The sequence below is a fragment of the Pinus tabuliformis genome, chromosome J, assembly GCF_031772625.1.
Source record: "Pinus tabuliformis cultivar Carrire ecotype Pingquan chromosome J, CPIR1, whole genome shotgun sequence".
In the NCBI taxonomy this organism is placed as follows: Eukaryota; Viridiplantae; Streptophyta; class Pinopsida; order Pinales; family Pinaceae; genus Pinus; species Pinus tabuliformis.
The window spans coordinates 561,158,216-561,177,352 of NC_142295.1; the positions used below are offsets into that span (position 1 = coordinate 561,158,216).

The 19,137-nt window shown below is 42.4% G+C and overlaps 1 protein-coding gene across 3 annotated transcripts in view; it reads left to right on the plus strand.

Annotated features, from left to right (window-relative positions):
* Positions 1-19,137, plus strand: part of LOC149228245 (uncharacterized) — a 313,794-nt gene that overhangs the window by 79,473 nt on the left and 215,184 nt on the right. For all 3 annotated transcript variants that reach the window (XR_016247856.1, XM_089378121.1, XM_089378120.1), the window contains exons 2-5: positions 3,722-3,844; positions 5,080-5,146; positions 5,363-5,484; positions 6,268-6,486. Coding sequence is in view for 2 of the 3 variants with exons in the window: in XM_089378121.1 (XP_089234247.1) it covers positions 3,722-3,844; positions 5,080-5,146; positions 5,363-5,484; positions 6,268-6,486 (531 nt within the window). In the remaining variant the exon portion in view is untranslated. The remainder of the gene's footprint in view (positions 1-3,721; positions 3,845-5,079; positions 5,147-5,362; positions 5,485-6,267; positions 6,487-19,137) is intronic.

Consider the following 19,137-nt stretch of genomic DNA (forward strand, 5'->3'; position numbering starts at 1 on the left):
GCTCTGCTCTTCTTGCTTCACCTGCAGCTCTGATACCCTGTGAAAAATCCTCAATAGGAATATCTACTGCAGCAACTGATGATATTACTCTTATTTGTTAAATTCCTTTAAACAAATTACTTGCAGTTTTCTACAACAAATATTGTAATATATACACTGCAACCTTTAATTAATTAAATTATAAGCGGAAACAAGATACTGAGCAAGAAATAAAATACAACACAATAGCCACTGTTATTTTTGGACAAATGTCCCCAGAAAAACCCAATGTGGGAAAATCGGTGCAACAACTTTGAGGGTTTATTATTATTAAGCAGTAGTTCTGAATACAACTCTGGATGCCCTTTCGACAATCCAGTTACAGAGAAAAAGACACTTGCAAAAAACTTAGTGAGATTACCTCACTTCACCTAGCAAATCCCGACTGATCCGATCGCTGAACTGACTATCCCCGGCTACAACTGCGCTGCCCCTTCACAGTAACTGTGTGGAGCTCTTTGAGGCTCTATGTCAGCTCTGCGTTGGGTCTTCTTGCCTCCTGGAGCTCTGATGTCAACCCTCCCGGCTGATCTGGCAACTCCCCGACAAATTTCAGACTTCTGTTGGAAGACAACTCTGCCACTGCGTGGGCCCTCCTGGCTCTGCGTCAAGCACTGCGTGGGCCCTCCTGGCTCTACGTCAAGCACTGCGTGGGTCCTCCTGGCCCAACGTCAGTCCTTCCGGGGTCTACGTTGCCTCCACTGGTGCTTCTTTGCCTCTCTGTTGAGTATTCGGGGTCCCAGAGAAGATACTCCAACCAAGCTATACTTGCCCCTCCACTGCAAGAAATCTCCTTTGAACTTCCTCTTGAGAACTTGTCACTTCAGAAATTCGATCTCTTGATCTCTCGGTGTATTTTCCAAATGACCCTCAAGTCCCTTCTTATATCTTTCTGTTGGACAACCCACGACCTAGATTAACTCCTAATCGAAGGCTCAGATTGTTTGGGCTTGATCTTCGTCTTCTTCTAGAAGTTACACCCACAATTAGATTAATACCCATTAATATTTTAGTTTTCCTAAGTTTAGACTTAGGAAATCCATTAAAAATATTAATTATTTTAATAAAATTGTTTCTGGGTGGCATTTCCCAAAACGCTTTCTGGGTTCTTTGGAATACATGTGCCCAAGCCTCCCTGCAAAATTTGAGACCTAGAGCACATCCGATGCTACCCCAAATCAACACAAGCTTCCTTCTTGGTTGAAGCTTTTTGCTAGAATGGTCTAACCCTTCTTGAAATGACCCGCTTGCAAAACAAAGAGACAAAACGATATTTTTCCCTAGTTTGCCTCCTCCACGTGACTATTTGGCGCCTTGATGGCTCAACCCAGTAGCTCCTATGTGATCTAAATATTAGAAAACTTATTAGATTAAAATCCTGATACAATGATTAGTCAACAAAAGAAACGCTAGCAAAACCCATCCCGCACAATGGACAAAAAATTGAACATAGGTTTGCAAATGAAAGTTCTTTATTGATGGCTCTTATCTCATAAAAAAATAACAATAACTCTAGAGAGGATAGTCTTTTATAAAACTTTTCTAATGGATAACTAGCAGCTAGTCTACTCTTCCTCTAGGAAAAATTATTACTTGTCATACGCATGTCGAAGACCTAGTAATTTTATTAAAATAATACAATTATATTCATGAATTTGCCCTCTAAGCGGTTGAATTAACTCAAATTTCCCTTGGAGGTCCAATGTTCCATTTGAAAATGGTCCAAAAGTTGAAGAATGGTCCAAATATACCCTAACATTCTCTTGACTTTCCAAACGAATAGTTTTAATTTTTAATTGTTAGTTGAATTGACTTTAACAGCTAGTAAACTCGACCGTGCCACCTTTTTGCTTGATCTCTAATGCCTTGATGATTTTTTAATTCTTCCACTTGGGTTTGCTGTAACTCGGTCTGATTTCATCTGAGTCTTGCTTCATTTGACCAAATTATGCCCTGCTTTGCCACATCATCATTGCCCTCTCCAAATCATAATGCCCCTGTGCTGGTTCTCTAATGCCATTGGGAATTTGGAGAAACTAAGACATGGGTATTATTCCTATTTTTTTGTAGACCAATTTTATGTATTGCATGTTAAATTCTGTCAAGATCCGCCCCTGTTAAGCCACCTTGAAACTTGTAGTACCTGTTTGACTACCTTTGACCAGCTGTAACTTGCCACTGCCTTCTCTGTTTGAATTTTTTTATGTGGCATGTCATCCTCTCATCAAGTTGAACAATATGAGACCAAGTTGACTTTTCTACTTGCCGGATCACTTACATTGGGAAATATGAAAGTTGTCTGTGTGAGACTGCCATGTATGAAAACTGTTTGAGGGATACTGCACCAATGCCAGGGCCACATACAGACTCAGTAGATGCATAACCATGTGGTAAGACATAGGTGCACTTTGACGTGGGCTAGACTGGCCCATATACTGGTGATCATCACTACAAAAGCAGGTTCCCGTAGAACTATTAGTTCTCAAATAAGCCTGCCCTGTATTCCTATCTAGGACGAAAGAAACTAGGGATGAACCTAAAGGGACGAGCCATGAGCTCACCCTTTGATCCTATCCAGGACGAAAGAAACTAGGGATGAACCTAAAGGGACTGCCCATGGTCCGACCAAACACATCTAGGACCCTTAATACAGGGCCTCGCATGCTTCTCACAAGGCTTTTGACTTGTGACCTTGGGCTTTACAATGGTGGTGAGATATGCTGCAATAATCTATAGGTACCCCCTGTAGAAATGAGGGGTAACATGGCCTAATTACTATCAACATCAAGTGGTGTTGGTCATGTGGGGTGTTTGTTGATGGATATATTCTAGCCTCTTGTGAGGGTGTCAGTCTGATGGTTGATCACTGCTGTCTCGATAGCAACTGGGTAGGTGCATTTGCATGCTTACTGTTCTCCCACAAGTGTGTTTTGACTATGTATTCCAGTAACAGGTGACTGATTGGTAAGAGTAGTTATATTCATATTATAGGATCAGGTTCAAGATCATTTTATTTTGAATCTGTTCTTGAATAATTTATTTTGAACCATGTTTAATCTTGCTTTGTGTGTGGAACTCAGATGAATATTGTGCCAGCATAGGTTGTCGAGTTAGTAAATATGAGAATTGTTGAAATAGAAGTTATTGACCTTTCTCCTCCTTGGGTTTAGTTGTACTTCTTCATTATTTAATTTTTTCAGTTGTAAGGTTTGGCTTTCATTACTGTTTGCTTGAAAATCAGTTGTAGTTTGAGGATCTGATACTTATAGCAATTGATTCACAAGTTTCTTTACTCTGAATGACGCATATTCCAGGATGGATTTAGGTTTAGACATGATGTGTGGCTGCTCATAGGATTAGAATCAAGCCGAGTCTATTAATTCGAAAGTGAGATAACATGGTATACCTGTTTATGGTTGCTCTGCATGCTATGATGTCTCTTTACTGATGATTCTGGATATAAATTAAACATGCTATGATTCTGGATATAAATGAAACATGCTACGATGGTCTCTTTTCTTGTTTAGAATTATAGATAGAAATGAAGCATAGGTTTTTCAAACACCTAGAAGTGATGATTCTTCCTTTAGTCTAACTTGCTTACTTGGTGCTGATAAACTTCTTTCAGTTGAGCAGTATTATAAGTAATCTTACAGGTTATGGTTTGTTTATTGTTTTGCAGTTTGGCACATCAGTCGGTTCAGGTGCATTGACATTGTCACAATCGGCTGCTTTTGCATTTTTGATGGAAGTATCAGGAGCCACAATAATGGGAAATCTTACAGTTGATGTTTTGCAAACTGATGTTTGTGGTTAAATTCCTTTCTTTTTATTAATTACATATTTAAAAAAAATTCAACTAGAAATTTAAGCAGATACATGATGCTAATGATAACTCCGCAGTCTATAAAAGACACAGCAAGCACATATTTTTGTTGGATGTAATTTTGAAAAGTGCACTGATATAGAGTCTAGACATCGACCTAGAAATTTAAGCAGATACAGGATGCTAATGACCAGCCTATAAAATAATGTTAAGCACATATTTATTGGATTTTTGGAAAGTGCACTAATGTAGACACAGATATTCTAGTATGATAAGGTACGTCTAAATAAATAATTAACAGGATTGTTAGATTGTATCATTGCTCGCTTGCAATTTCTAGTTAAGGTTGAAGAAACACCTGGATTTACCAAAATGGTTGAATCATCGAGTGCAAATTAGAGTCGGATCTTAAACTGTGGGTAGCAAATATACCGAGGAAGAAAATTCCTCTGATCAAGTGTGAACACACACAAAACTGTTTATTCTGATTAAGGGCTTATAGTTTCCGAAATTGTTCTCAGAAGGGTTTAGTTGTAATTTTTTCTTTTAATGGATTTGTCAATGCTGATGAAACTAGGATGGGAAATTTTTAGAAGCCATGGAAACACGCTATACAATTTAGATTTTCCGGAAATCATCACCAGAATCCGGCTATATAATTTTTGATCATTGAAATTCACTTTCTAAATGTATAAATGGGTTTTGCACCAAGATTGTGCAATCTCAACAGCTGATATCTGCAATTTCAGCAATTCTTCTCAATATTTGGCCAGATTTAGGGCAAAAGCAAGCAGAAACATGTGATCGGAAAATGTTCAAATCGTAGCATGTTTAAACTATGCTAAAATTTTATATTGTCATATTTTCAATGGTTTGTCAATCGGTATTTCTTTCTGAGCAATATCCAAAGTGAATGACTGCGTGAATTGATTTCAGGGGGTGTTTTCATTGGGAGCTTCAACATCTACCTTTTGGTTTCCTTTTAGTTTTGCGTTACATGATAATGAAATTCACTATGGACTGAGCTTTCGTGTCTGCGTGGTCATTGTCTCAAAGATAAATTGTTGTGGTTTGCTTATGTCCGCTAGTAGATATTTTTATTACCAATTTTTTTGTTTCAAACTTATTCACATTACATTATTCTCAAATGACTACATGCATGATCAAAAGTCAATTTATTTAAGTATCATTTCTTTTTTTTTTCTGGAATGCAGATTTTGAAAGAGCGGCCCAATGCACCACTCCTTATGTGGGGATTCATGATTGCAATTATTGCTGCGAGTATGTAGTATAACTACTTATAATAACTGTACCATCTCATACCAATTTATCTTCTAATGGGCACTGGTGGACACTAATATTTGAATAAAATCAAAGGGCATGCTTTTATTTTCTTATTAAGCAACAGTGTTGTTTGCGAATACAGAGCATTGGTTAATGTTCAAGTTTGTGCATCTATAACTGATTGATTTTCTATATATTTAACCTGTTTGGCAGCAATATGGCTAGCAATTGCAACATATATGAAGGTTCCTGTTTCCTCCTTTCTTTCAATAAAGGGAGCTATTATTGGTATATCAATCACTACTGAAGGGTTGCATTCTATTTATTGGAAGAAGGTCATTTTCTGCTTTTTAATCATTTAGCCGGACTTCTCTACCTAATCAACTAATTTATGTTAAAATGGTCGTGCCTACTTAATGGTTGAAACAATGCTATAAATATATACTTTAAAGATGTTGTGTATTATGCATGTTTTGTATATACTTTAAAGATGAGGTATATCATGAATGTTTTGTACTAGCATTTCTAGATTACTTATATTGAAGTTTTTATAGTTGCCAGCCATATCTCTATCCTGAGGATGAGCCACACTTGATGGCTCGAAACGAAGATCATAAAAGCTTCAATACACTCATGGCTCCAAACGAAGACCATAAAAGCTTGAGTAATCCGGAAATGCTAGAACAAAATTGAAACCTCCACTCTGAGATCATGCATGTTTCTTTTTCATTGAACATCCTTGTTATTATATGTTCCATATCAGTGCATTTTGGCTGGGTGTTTTATTTTCTTAACACAATACATTTAATGCATGTTATGATATTTGCCCCTTCAACGGTTTGCTCACTGGAAATTTTGCACCTGCATATTATACAAGTAGGGCGGAAGACATTATAGTTCAATTAAACAGTACATTCTATATAGTTTTATTTTGACTCTAACATACGCCATTCATTTTATGAAGAATACAGTTTACTACATAACATAATATGCTCATCAAATTTATTTAACTCACGGTTCTCAGGGTCTCTACGTATTTTCGTGAAATCATATATTGCAAAACTCGAGAAGATGTAATCTTTGAAATGATATTTTTCTTTCTTTCTTGCTGGCTGCAGTTTGATTCAAGTTCAGCGTTGAAGGTGGGAGGTGTTGTGTCAATAGTCTTGTCCTGGATTATTGCACCTTTGCTCGCTGCCGCAGCCGCTTTCATACTTTTCAGTTTAACACGCCTTGTTCTACTAAGATCAGAAGCGGCCCGACAAAGAGTTTTACGTGCACTACCTTTCTATTATGGGTTCACGGTCATGGTTCTTGTCTTATTTGTCATATACAGGGTAACGCAATAATGCAACTTGTTTTATAACTTAGTTAATTGATATAGACAGCACTTCTACTGTATAACAGGAGTCACTTGGTAAATTGTTTTTGGACGTTAAAATTTTCGGTTATGCTATTCACTTTTGCAATAACATGGCGTAATAAAATGCGGTAAACATGTACCTGTGTTGCTATATCTTAGAATATGATAAAACTACCAAAATTCCACCAAGGTTTAAGGACGACCTGGAGAGACCCCATAAATTTTAAGAGAATACAACCTATAAGTCAAATAATAAGGAGATACGTAGTTCCGAGCCTCAAGAATTACATGTTTTCTTATTTTTATGAACACATTAATAGTTGCATGTGCCCCCACTCTTCTGGTTTATAATTGATTTTCACCAACCTATCAACAATAGTATTATCATATTCAGTCACTTGCTTTGGAGATTTTTAGATATCGATTCAGTGTCCATGAAGTTTCAACACATTTTTTCGCTTTTGTTTCATTATTTTATATTTTTAATTTCTTAATGGAAATGCTATAGCTGGTACTTTTATCTCCAATATTCTCCGACTTGGACAATTTAGAAATTATATGTTGGAGCACTCCAATAATATTAGGATTCAAAGTTTAATAAAATAACATTAATGCATAATAAAGGTCATATGTGTTTAGTGATTAACAATAAATTAAGTATTATTAGATTATAGTACAGTAGTCCAACTATCTAATTTATGGAAAATAATTTATTAACTTATGGTATCAGTGACTCCAAATAAATAATTTTTTATTTGGTATCTAATATATCTTAAGTTTCTATAAGGTATCATAATAGATATTGTTAGTTTTCTAGGTTACTACAAAAGTGTTTATACCATGTTTTGGGGTGTTTCATGTGGTGTAGGGTATGTTACCGCTCAAACTAGTGGGGGACCTAAGGGGATCCCTAAAGGGCGAATGCTAGGCCAAGGGCAACAAATGGAGACTTAGCCCACTGTCACTTTAGCTAAGGCTCCCTTCTATTTACGAACTTTCATTGTTGAGAGGAGACCCGATATGTATGGAGTCACCAATGAATGATAAGTGAATGGATATGAGTGACCCAAACCCTTTCCCAGAAAATCTTGAAGGATAGAGCTTGCTTGCTTTCTAAGCAAGGTACTATGTATTTCTAGGGAAAGGAAGAGAGGATTTTGAGGGTTAGGTTTATGGGAGTAGGCTTGTGAAGGAGTTCCCCAATCCCTAAAATCCTTGTTAGAATTGGTATCCTGGATGGTTCTTGAAGAATGGTCTTTTGAAGGAGCGGGACCACACGGGGCCAAGTGGACCTGGTCTAGGATATGAGGAAGGTATGAAGCAACCAATGATATTATTACCCTAGACAAGGTGGGGAAAAGGATCGAGAGAAAAATTTCACTTGAAGATTTTGTCTTGACCCTATGAGGTACAAGCCTTGGGGATGGCAGGGAAAATTTTGATCCCGAAGCTAGGGCTTGAATTTTCTTCCAACTCCATCGTTTGAATGGCTTCAAAATTGGAGGAGGGCAAGAGGAAAGGTCAAGGCAAGAGACCCTAGGAGATCGAATTTTTTTGATGGCTAGCTTGGCAAAAAATTGATGCCCTAGTCACGCTAATGTGGCTAGTCCCGGAAGAATGTGAGAAAATGTGGATTTTAGTGACCGCCCTTGGTAGATGAATGCCTTAATCTTTGGGATAATGGAGTCTATGTTGAGTAAGAGTAGGATTTCTAGGTTCTCAATCAAGGAGGCCTCAAGAACACTTTGTTGGCCTTCTAGGTCAAGAAGAAGCAACCCTGCAACTTTTATACTTTGATGTGCAAGAGAAATGGCTTGTCAAGGTCAAATTTTACCCCTAGGAGATTTCACTCCTATTACATGGCTCATACATTGAAGGAAATGATCTAATAGAGACAAATTCTACAATATTAAACAATAAATGCATGCAACAATTATGCCCTAGAACAATGAAAATCCCAGTCCAACATATATGACAAAAGTAAACAAGAATAACATCAAAATCACGTACTTACATGTAATAGAGTATATCCAACCATTCACAATTGACAATAAAGAAGCTCCAAGAGAAGATAGACCAATATCCATACATCAAAACTCATCCATAAATCTCCAATTCATCCTTAGAAAAAGTGCGAAAATCTCAAGAGAGATAATAGATCCAAAACCAAAGTGACGATGAGAAATGAACTCATTTCACTCCTATTTACACAATTTAGAAGTTCGATTTAGCCTCCTTGGCCTACATAAGCCCCAAAAATAAAATAATGTGTTAATAATACAACTTTTGGTGACAAGCCCACCAAACTAGTTCATAAATGAAAAAGTAAGTCTCTCAAGAGGTCAAATAATAATCTATGCACGTCGTAGGGCCCTCTAAGAGGCCTAATGAGGTCCATGGGTGCCATAATGAAGAATAGGACCCTAAAAAGCAGTGGGCAAGGGGTTGGCCTCTTGTAATAACTTGTGGTGCTCCAAATGACATGTGGGGGCACACAAGTGTCCTCATGGGTCGCCAACCGAATCGAAGATGCCTGTAGATCATTTACAAGGGCTAGGATGATGGTGTAGGTGATGCCACATCATCGTGCAAGTCTTGGATAATCTACCAAGTGTATGGTGTAGATCTGGGGCCAGCTGGGCGTGATGGATTAGGTGCATCCTCTTTGTCCAATAAGTGAACCATGAGCAATCTCTGAATGGCTGTGGGGATCCATGGAGTGCAATATGCTGCTGTGGAGGCTCATGGCTCTCAATGCTCACCCTACATGTGCTAATGTAGTCCTTTGAAGGATTAGGACCCCGTATAGGGAGACCAAACCCAAATGGAAACCATCTGCAATCCTGCATAAGATCCAATGCCTCCCCTCCCCTTCCAATACAATAAGTCATTAGAGAAATTGAGTAAATGAGCTTACCTAACCATGGACCACAGGTGGTGACTTCATAATGGCTTGCCCTTTTATAATGGGCTTCGGGATGTGCCAATGTCTCCTAAACTCCAAATGGGGTTAACCAAGTACCCTATTAGGTGGTTTCTACTTCTAAAGGGGATAATATAGTCAAGGTACATCCTTCAAAAGGTGGTGGCATGTGGCAGATAGGTGAATGAAGTAGGGAATGTGAAGGAGCAACCTTGGGTCACACGCTGGGGTACAAGGGTAGCTGATAAGAGGGAAGCCCACATTTGGGTTTATAATGTATAGGAGGGAGCAATCATTATACATAAGGTGCCCCGACCTTGAATTTTCCACCCTTCTTTTATGCCTTTTGCCTTTTTTTATGATTTTCTTTGATTGATTGCTTGGGGCTCAAGGGGTTAGGGCATGATGTGGAAGATATAGCAGTGGAATCCTCATTTTAAGGTGGGGCAGTTCATCGCCCACCAGGGGTTGGGAAAATCATGGGCTCCTATATGATGAAGGCGGCTCATAGAACCTGTAGGAACCAGGGTGATGGCCATGATGATGGTGTAGAGCTCATGTATTGGCTTTTGTTCACGTGCTAAAATGTTTTTTGTCCCGACCATCTTTTTCATTTTGTGGTACTTTTCTTGTTGAATGTGACCATATCTGCTTTTAACTTTCTTTTTTTTTTGTTTTCAGCTGCATCAACCTCCGAGCTTCATTCCAGGTCGTGACCCAAGGTGTGGGCAAAGGGAAGGGGCAAGCTAACCTTATGTGGACCCAATGGAAGGATGTGGACATAGGTGGGAAAAATGATGGATGGGGCAATAATGAATGGAAAGAGGGTAATATAAGTGGATAAGGGAGCAGTACCACACAACAAAAATCGGGGTTTCCCGTGAAATACCATCCCTGGAACCAAATGGTCAATAAAAGAGATCCCACGGGACTAGAATCCAAGGTTAAGTCCTAAAAGGGGCCTAGGGGACAAAAGCATAGACCTAGCCCATTCTTTCCCCCGAATCCCCCCATTAATCCATGCCCAGAAGTGTCCATGATAAACAAACTACAATACTCAATTTGAAAATGACAAGGCATACCTTTAGATTCAAAGGCCCACCTTCCAACATATGATCATGGTAGATGGGCGAGGGACCACATGGCTGACTCAGGTGGTGGAGAAGATGGCACAATGAGCTAGCTGGTGGCTATAAGGTGTGGAAATTTCTAAGTCCGACACATCAAAAATCCCTACTGCATTATCTGGTTTATTATCTCCTACCTGTTCTTTCCATTAACAAGTTATTTATTAATATAAATACCGAAATAAACACAAATGCAACCTTCACACATATACAGATCAACAACTGAAATAAACTGAGACAACACAAGGGACACCGTTATTTTTGGACAATCGTCCCTAGAAAAATCTAATGCGGGAAAACTAGTGCAACAGATATGACGGTTTTATTATTATGCAGTTTTCTGAATACAACTAGGATGCCAGAAATGGCTCACCCTTCAGAGATTTTCCTTGGCACAAGTACCTTTCTTCGAAGACAGATATTTCGACTAATCAGCAACCGGATGAATAGCCTCACAGCGACTTCAACTGCTCCCTTAGTTGGACAGCGAGAGCTGCTCCAAGATATCCTCAGGAACTGCGTTACCCTCTACGGCTCTGCGTCAGCTAACCAACTCTCAGTCTGCCCCACGAAAATTCCTTAGCGCTGCCTCTTCAGACCAGCGTTAGCTTTGCAGCCATCTGCGTTGCCTGGGTCAGCCTCTATTGCCTCTGCGTCAGCCTCTTGGCCCTTTGTGTCAGCCTCTTGGCCCTCTGCGTCCTCTGCATTGGCCTCCTCAGCCTTTGCGTCAGTCCTGGCTGCCTCTGTGTCAGCCTTCCAAGGCTCTGTGCTGTCTCCCCGACGCTCTTTCTGCCTCTCTGCTATGTATTCTCGACCTTCTGCCGAACTGCCCCTCGCTGCAACAGATCACTAACTCGATTTCTCAGCAAACCCTGCCCCAAAAAATCGAATTCTTGATCAACTTGGTGTATTTCCAACTGACCCTCAAGCCTCCTCTTATACTTTTCTTGTTGACGATTCAACAACCAAGATTAAGTCCCTAATCAATGGCTAAGATTAGATTTGGCTTGATCCTCGTTATTTAGAAATTTCTCACCCATATTATATTAATACACATTAATATTTTAATTTTCCTAAGTTTAGACTTAGGGTCTCATTAAAAATATTAATTATTTTAATATCTCTCCATCCGGGTGGAATTTCCCCAAATGATTTCTGGGTCTTGGAGATCTCATGTGCCTTAGCCTCTCCACCAATTTTCATGGCTAGAGCACATTCGATGCTACCAAAAATCAACACTCCCTCTTAGCGAGGAATGTGCTCTAGTAATGCTTCACCATAGAAACATCACACTGATCTTCCGCATCGGTACCTGTGCTGATGCTTGGTTGCTGCCTCACATCCTCTGCACTGCTGCTTCCTGTATTGCTACCCATGACACTGCCACTGCCACTGCTGCATCTGTACTACAGCTCCCTCTCAACATGCTGCCCATAGCACTGCATTGCTAACTGTTGCACTGCAACTCAGTTATCGAGAAGGAGGTAACTGACTTCCCCCAAACACTGACATCTTGGTCAATTTGGAAGCCTCGTGATGTTGAATCTGTCTCTGCTACTAACCCTTGCTCCCTCTGCTGCCACTACGCTGCTGCAACCTTTTCTGTGCTTCTCACACTGTTGCAACCTCTACTATGCTGCTACAGAACTCTGCACTCTAGCCTTGCCTTGCTGCTCCACCACACTTTGCTCCACCTGACACCTATCATCATGCTACTGTCGTTAAGGGCTCCCGTAGCCGGATGTGATCCAAGAGTTTGGGCACCTCAAGGATCCTGCCCCTAGTATGTAGTCCTCCTGACTACAACTCGATGTCTTCCCACCTCTTCTTTAGAAGTGCATGAGCACTCATGGCACAATCATCATCAGTCTCGACCTCTTTCTCTGCCTTAGCTGGAGCTGCCTTTGAATTAGAAGCCTCTCCCTTGTTTTTCTTCCTGGGACACTAGGATGCATAATGTCCCAACTCCCCACAATGGAAGCACTTAACCTTGGACATGTCCTTTTTCTTCCTCTTCCCTTGTTGTCCCGCAGATGCCAGAGCCGCATCCTCCTCCTCCTCTTTCTTGATTTGACCTCCCTTGCCACTACTCCCCGCCTTGGCCATCTTCTTGTTCTCTTCCTAGAAAAGAGCTGCCCATATCTCCTCCCAACTGGGAAGAGTAGCCCTGCCCAAAATACTTTGGACAAATGTCTCCTACTCTTCGGAGACTGCATTCAGGGCAGTCCTGACCATAAACTTTGGATCCGGTGTAGACCCCACGGAAGTAAGCTGGTCGCGAATTTCCTGCAACCTGAGAAGGAATGGATCTATCTTCTCTCCCTTCTGCATCTGATATGACCACAACTGATTCTCCAATAGCATCTTCCGTTGCACGGAAGAGCCCTGGTATAAGGTGGTCAGCGCCTCCCACATCTCCCTTGTTGTGTTCTTCTCAGGAATATGTGGTATGACATGATCTTTGGCCCCGTCTAGGATCAAGCATTTTGCTTTCGCCTCAACCTCCTCATACTTATCATTAGCATTCGAGTCAACGGGGACAACGACAGTTTTCAAGTCATAGTCCTTGATGCGATGTCTGTCCGGGATTGCCAGGATCCTGGCCTTCCAAATGACAAAATTGGAAGCTCTGTCCAATCTATCCTGATCCCTCAATCGATTGACTGCCATCTCTGCTCCTCTTCTAGACTCCCTCTGAGTCTCGACTTCCCTCCTGGAAATCCTCCTGCTAATTATTGAACTACTTCTCTCCAATCCTCCTTTGCTGTTGCAATACGGATCTGGATTCCTTGGCTAGAAATCCGTCGAGGTAGTGATTCCCTCTACCTTGGTTCTGTCTCCTTAGACACTGTTATGCTTTGATAGAAACAACGTCCCACCAACTCCTCAAATCACAATGTGCCCACAGCTCCCCAAGCCTCGAAAACTGAAGAAACTAAGCCTTTCAGGCTCTGCGCAATCTTGGCAAAGGCTGAATCTGCCCCTCCGGCCAACTGCGTCAATCCTACCTGGCTGAGCAGGATGACATGGCTCTTTGTGAGCCTCTTTTGCCTCTCTCTGCGTCTGCGCGGGCCCTTTCCTTGGCTCGAAATGATGACGCAGGCTCTGCGTCACTTCTCTTGCTGCTTCTACTCAAGAACAACGCTCTCTCAGGACAACTACTTCTGCTACAAATTTCAGATTTCTGCTGGTGTCTTAAGTCCTTCTGTGATCTGCAATGCCCTGGTACCATGTGGGAATTTCTAAGTCTGACACATCAGAAATCCTTACTACATTATCTGGTTTATTATCTCCTACTTGTTTTTTCCATTAACAAGTTATTTATTAATATAAATACCGAAATAAACACAAATGCAGCCTTCACACATACAGACAACAACTGAAATAAACTGAGACAACACAAGGGACACCGTTATTTTTGGACAATTGTCCCTGGAAAAACCCAATGCGGGAAAACCGGTGCAACAGATATGATGGTTTTATTATCATGCAGTTTTTTGAATACAACTAGGGTGCTAGAAATGGCTCACCCTTCAGAGATTTTCCTTGGCAGAAGTACCTTTCTTCGGAGATAGATATTCCAACTAATGAACAACTAGATGAATAACCTCATAGTGACTTCGACTGCTCCCTTAGCTAGACAGCAAAAACTCCTCCAAGCTACCCTCAGGAACTGCGTCACCCTCTACGGCTCTGCGTCAGCTAACCAACTCTCAGTTTGCCCCACAAAAATTCCCTAGCACTGCCTCTTCAGCCCAGCGTCAGCTCTACAGCCCTCTGCTGCCTCTGCGTCGGCCTCTTGGTCCTCTGCATCCTCTGCACTGGCCTCCTCAGCCTCTGTGTCAGCCTTCCAAGGCTTTGCGATGTCTCTCCGACACTCTCTACCTCTCTGCTATGTATTCTCGACCTTCTGCCGAACTGCAACTCGCTGCAACAGATGACTAACTTGATTTCTCAGCAAACCTTGCCCCAGAAAATCGAATTCTTGATCAACTTGGTGCATCTCCAACTGACCGACCCTCAAGCTGTTGAAGTTTCTAAGTCTAACAGTTAGAAACCCTCCATGTACTTTCTGATTTATTCCTTCTTACTTGTTTTGATTAATTAACAAGTTATTTACCATGTAAATACTGAAAATAAACACAAGTACATGCTCAACACATTACAGATCATCAACTGAAAGAAACAGAAACAAGCACACAAATGACACCGTTATTTTTGGACTAATGTCCCCAGAAAAACCCAATGCGGGAAAACCGGTGCAGCTATATGAGGGTTTGATTTATTAAGTAGTTTTAGAATACAATTTGGGTGCCAAATTCGGCTCGCCCAACAGAGAAAAATCTTGGCAGTAGTACCTCTACTTTGGAGACAAAGGCTCCGGCTGAAACCCCGGATAAACACTCCGGCAGCTCCTCAGCTCCAATTTGCCCCACGAAAAACCCCAGCGTTAGCCTCTAGGGACTGTGTCAGCCTCTTTTTCCCTCTTCGTCAGCTTTCCCGGAAGTTCCGGTAGTTCTCGGCAGTTTCGACTGTTCCCGGTAGTTCCGACTTCTGCCCGCTGCGTCAGCTGTCCGGACAGTTCCGGTAGTTCCTGGTAGTTTCGATAGTTCCCGGCAGTTCTGACTGTTCCTGACAGTTCCGGCTTCTGCCCTTTGTGTCAGCTTTCCTGGCAGTTCCGACAGTTCCCGGCAGTTCCGGCTGTTCCCAACAGTTTCGGCTTTTGCCCTCTGTGTTAGCTTTCTCGGTTGCTGCGCTGATCCTCTGGCACTATCTCTGCCTCTCTGCTTCTATATTTACTGCCCCTCAGCTGCAACTCCAGATCACTCTCTCAACTTTCTTAGCAAACCCAGCCCCAGAAAGTCGAAATCTTGATCTCTTAGTGTGTGCCCCAAGTGACCCTCAAGCCTCCTCTTATACCTTTCTCGTTGACAGATCAACGACCGAGATTAAGTCCCTAATCAACAGCTAAGATTAGATCTGGCTTGATCCATGACTTATGCACCATTCTAACACAGTTTTATATTAATTCACATTAATATTTTAGTTTCCCTAAGTTTAGACTTAGGGACTCCATTAAAAATATTAATTATTTTAATATCTCCCAAACTGTTTAGAATCTTCCCAAACCCTTTCTGGGTATTGGAGATCTCATTTGCCTTAGCCTCTCCACCAAATTTTGTGGCTGGAGCACATTCGATGCTACCCCAAATCAACACTCCCTCTTAGCAAGGACTGTGCTTTAGCAATACTCCTCACTCAGTATTACTCTGATCATTCGACATTGGTCCCTGATGCTAGGCTTGTTGCCCATCATCTGTACTGCTGCATCCCGTACTGCACCCCATGGCTCTGCCACTGCCACTGTTGCATCTGTACGATGACTCCCTCTGCATCCATGCTGTTGCCCATGGTCATGCCACTGCCACGGCTGCGTCTGCGCTGCATCCCCTCATCATGTTGCATCATGTTGCCCATAGCACCGCCACTGCTAATTGCTGCACTGTAATTCAATTACTGAGAAGTAATTGATCTGCCAACTCTGACATCTCTGTCAGGCTAGAGACGCTCCCAATGCTGAAGCTCCCTTTGTCGCTGACAAGTGCTCCCTCTCTGACCTCTGCACTGGTGCACCAACTCCCTGCATCTCGCACCGTTGCACACCTCTTTGTGCCATCCTGCACTGGTGCAACACTCCCGTGCCTCTCGCACTGTTGCAACCTGCTAGCCTTGCGCTGTCCTGGGAATCCTGCATTGTAGCTCTCTTTGCCGCTCCATCCTCATCCGTCTCTACCGACATCCACCAGTCCTGCTACTCCTCTTCAGGGTTCCGGTAGGCAGGTATAATCCAAGAGGTTGGGTACCTCGAGGATCCTGCCCCTCATTTTCTATAGTCGTCCTGACTACAGCTCGATGTCTCCCCACTTTCGCTCAAGTGGTGTGTGTGCACTCATGGCACAGACATCGTCTGTCTCCACTTCCTTCTCTGCCCTTGCTGGCGCTGCCTTGGTCTCGGAAGCCTCTCCCTTGCTCTTCTTCCTCGGACACTGGGTCACATAATGACCCAACTCCCCACAGTGGAAGCATTTGACCTTGGAGAGGTCCTTCTTCTTCTTCTTTTCTTGCTTACCCTCAGATGCTAGGGCAGCATCCACCTCCTCCTCCTCCTTGATTTTGATCCCCTTGCTGCTGCTTCCCGTCTTGGTCACCCTCCTGATCTCTTCTTGGCGAAGAGCCGCCCACATTTCCTCCCAGTCTGGAAGGGTCGCCCTGCCCACTATGCTCTGGACAAACACCTCCCACTCTTTTGAGACTGCATTCAGGGCTGTTCTCATCATCAACTCTGGATCTGGTGTGGCCCCTATGGAAGTCAGCTGATCTCGGATTGCCTTCAATCAACCGAGGAAGGTGTCGATTTGTTCTCCCTTCTGCATCTAGTATGACCGCAACTGCTTTTCTAGGAGCATCTTCCTCTGCATGGAAGTATGCTGATGCAACTTGGTCAGGGCCTCCCACATCTCCCGTGCCGTATTCTTCTCGACAATATGTGGTACTATATGATCCTTGACCTTGTTAAGAATGATACTCTTAGTCCTCGCCATTGCTTCCTCATACATGTCATTGTCAGCTGGGTCAACTAAGACCACTATCGTCTTCAAGGCGAAGTGCTTGACACGATTTCTGTCAAGTACAGATAAGATCTAGCCTTCCAGACTATGAAGTTTGAGGCTCTGTCCAGTCTGTCCTGGTCTCTTACTTTGTGTAGTGCCATTCCGTTGCTCTTCTACTTCCCTCCTGCAAGTTCTCGATGTGACTCCCTCTGAGCCTCGATTTCCCTCCTGGAAATCCTTCTGCTGATGTCGAGATGCCCCCTACTCTGATCGTTTGTGCAACCACACCACTGATCCGGATTTCTTGGCTGGAAACCCGTGGTAGCAACTCCCTCCTCATTGGCCTTGCCCTATTAGGTACTGTTCTGACAACAGTACCCCACCAACGCCACTCTGCAACTTTATCCACAACCTCCTAAACCCCAACAATCTGAAGGTGAGAGCTCCTAGGCTCTGTGCAGTCCCAGCACTGACAAACTAGCTCCCTAAACCAACTGCGTCAGCCCTCCTGGCCTCTGCGTGAGCCTGTCTTTGCTTCAGCCTTTACGCAACCTCTTCTTGGCCTGAACTTGATGACGCAGGCACTACGTCACCCCTTCCTTGTTGTTTTGCTGCTAGGAACAACTTCGGTCACTCAGGACAACTGTTTTCTGCTGTTGTTGCTCTGCTCGGTTGATGTCCTCAGTTCTCCTGTGATCTGCGACCACGCTTTGATACCATGTTGAAGTTTCTAAGTCTAACAGTTAGAAACCCTCTATGTACTTTTTGATTTATTCCTTCCTACTTGTTCTGATTAATTAACAAGTTATTTACCATGTAAATACTGAAAATAAACACAAGTACATGCTCAACACATTACAGATCATCAATTGAAGGAGACAGAAACAAGCACACAAATGACACCGTTATTTTTTGGACTAATGTCCTTGGAAAAACCCAATGTGGGAAAACCGGTGCAATTATCTGAGGGTTTGATTTATTAAGCAGTTTCAAAATACAATCTGGGTGCCAAATCCAACTCACCCAACAGAGAAAATCTCGACAGTAGTACCTCTCCTTCGGAGACAGATGCTCTGGCTGAAACCCCGGATAAACACTCCGGCAGCTCCTCAACTCCAATCTGCTCAACGAAAAACCCCAGTGTCAGCCTCTAGGGACTGTGTCAGCCTCTTCTGCCCTCAGTGTCAACTTTCCTGACAGTTTTGACAGTTCCTGGCAGTTCTGGTTGTTCCCGGCAGTTCCGACTGTTCCCGACAGTTCCAGCTTCTGCCCTCTACGTCAACTTTCCTGGCAGATCCGGCTGTTCCCGACATTTTTGGCTTCTGCCCTCTGCGTCAGCTTTCCCGGTAGTTCCGACAGTTTCCGACAGTTCTAGCTTCTGCCCTTTGCGTCAGCTTTCCTGGCTGCTGTATTGATTCGCCTGACACTATCTCTGCCTCTCTGCTTCTGTATTCACTGCCCCTCAGCTGCAACTCCAGATCACTCTCTCAACTCTCAGCAAACCCAGCCCCAGAAAGTCGAAATCTTGATCTCTTGGTGTGTTCTCCAAGTGACCCTCAAGCCTCCTCTTATACTTTTTTCGTTGACAGATCAACGACTGAGATTAAGTCCCTAATCAACGGCTAAGATTAGATCTGGCTTGACCCATGACTTTTGGACCATTCTAACACAATTTTATATTAATTCACATTAATATTTTAATTTCTCTAAGTTTAGACTTAGGGACTCCATTAAAAATATTAATTATTTTAATATCTCTCAAACTATTTAGAATCTGCCCAAACTCTTTCTGGGTATTGGAGATCTCATGTGCCTTAGCCTCCACCAAATTTTGTGGCTAGAGCACATCCGATGCTACCCCAAGTCAACACAAGCCTTTTCTTATACTTTTCATGTTAATAATTCAACGACTGAGATTAAGTCCCTAATCAACGGCTAAGATTAGATTTGGCTTGATCCTCGTT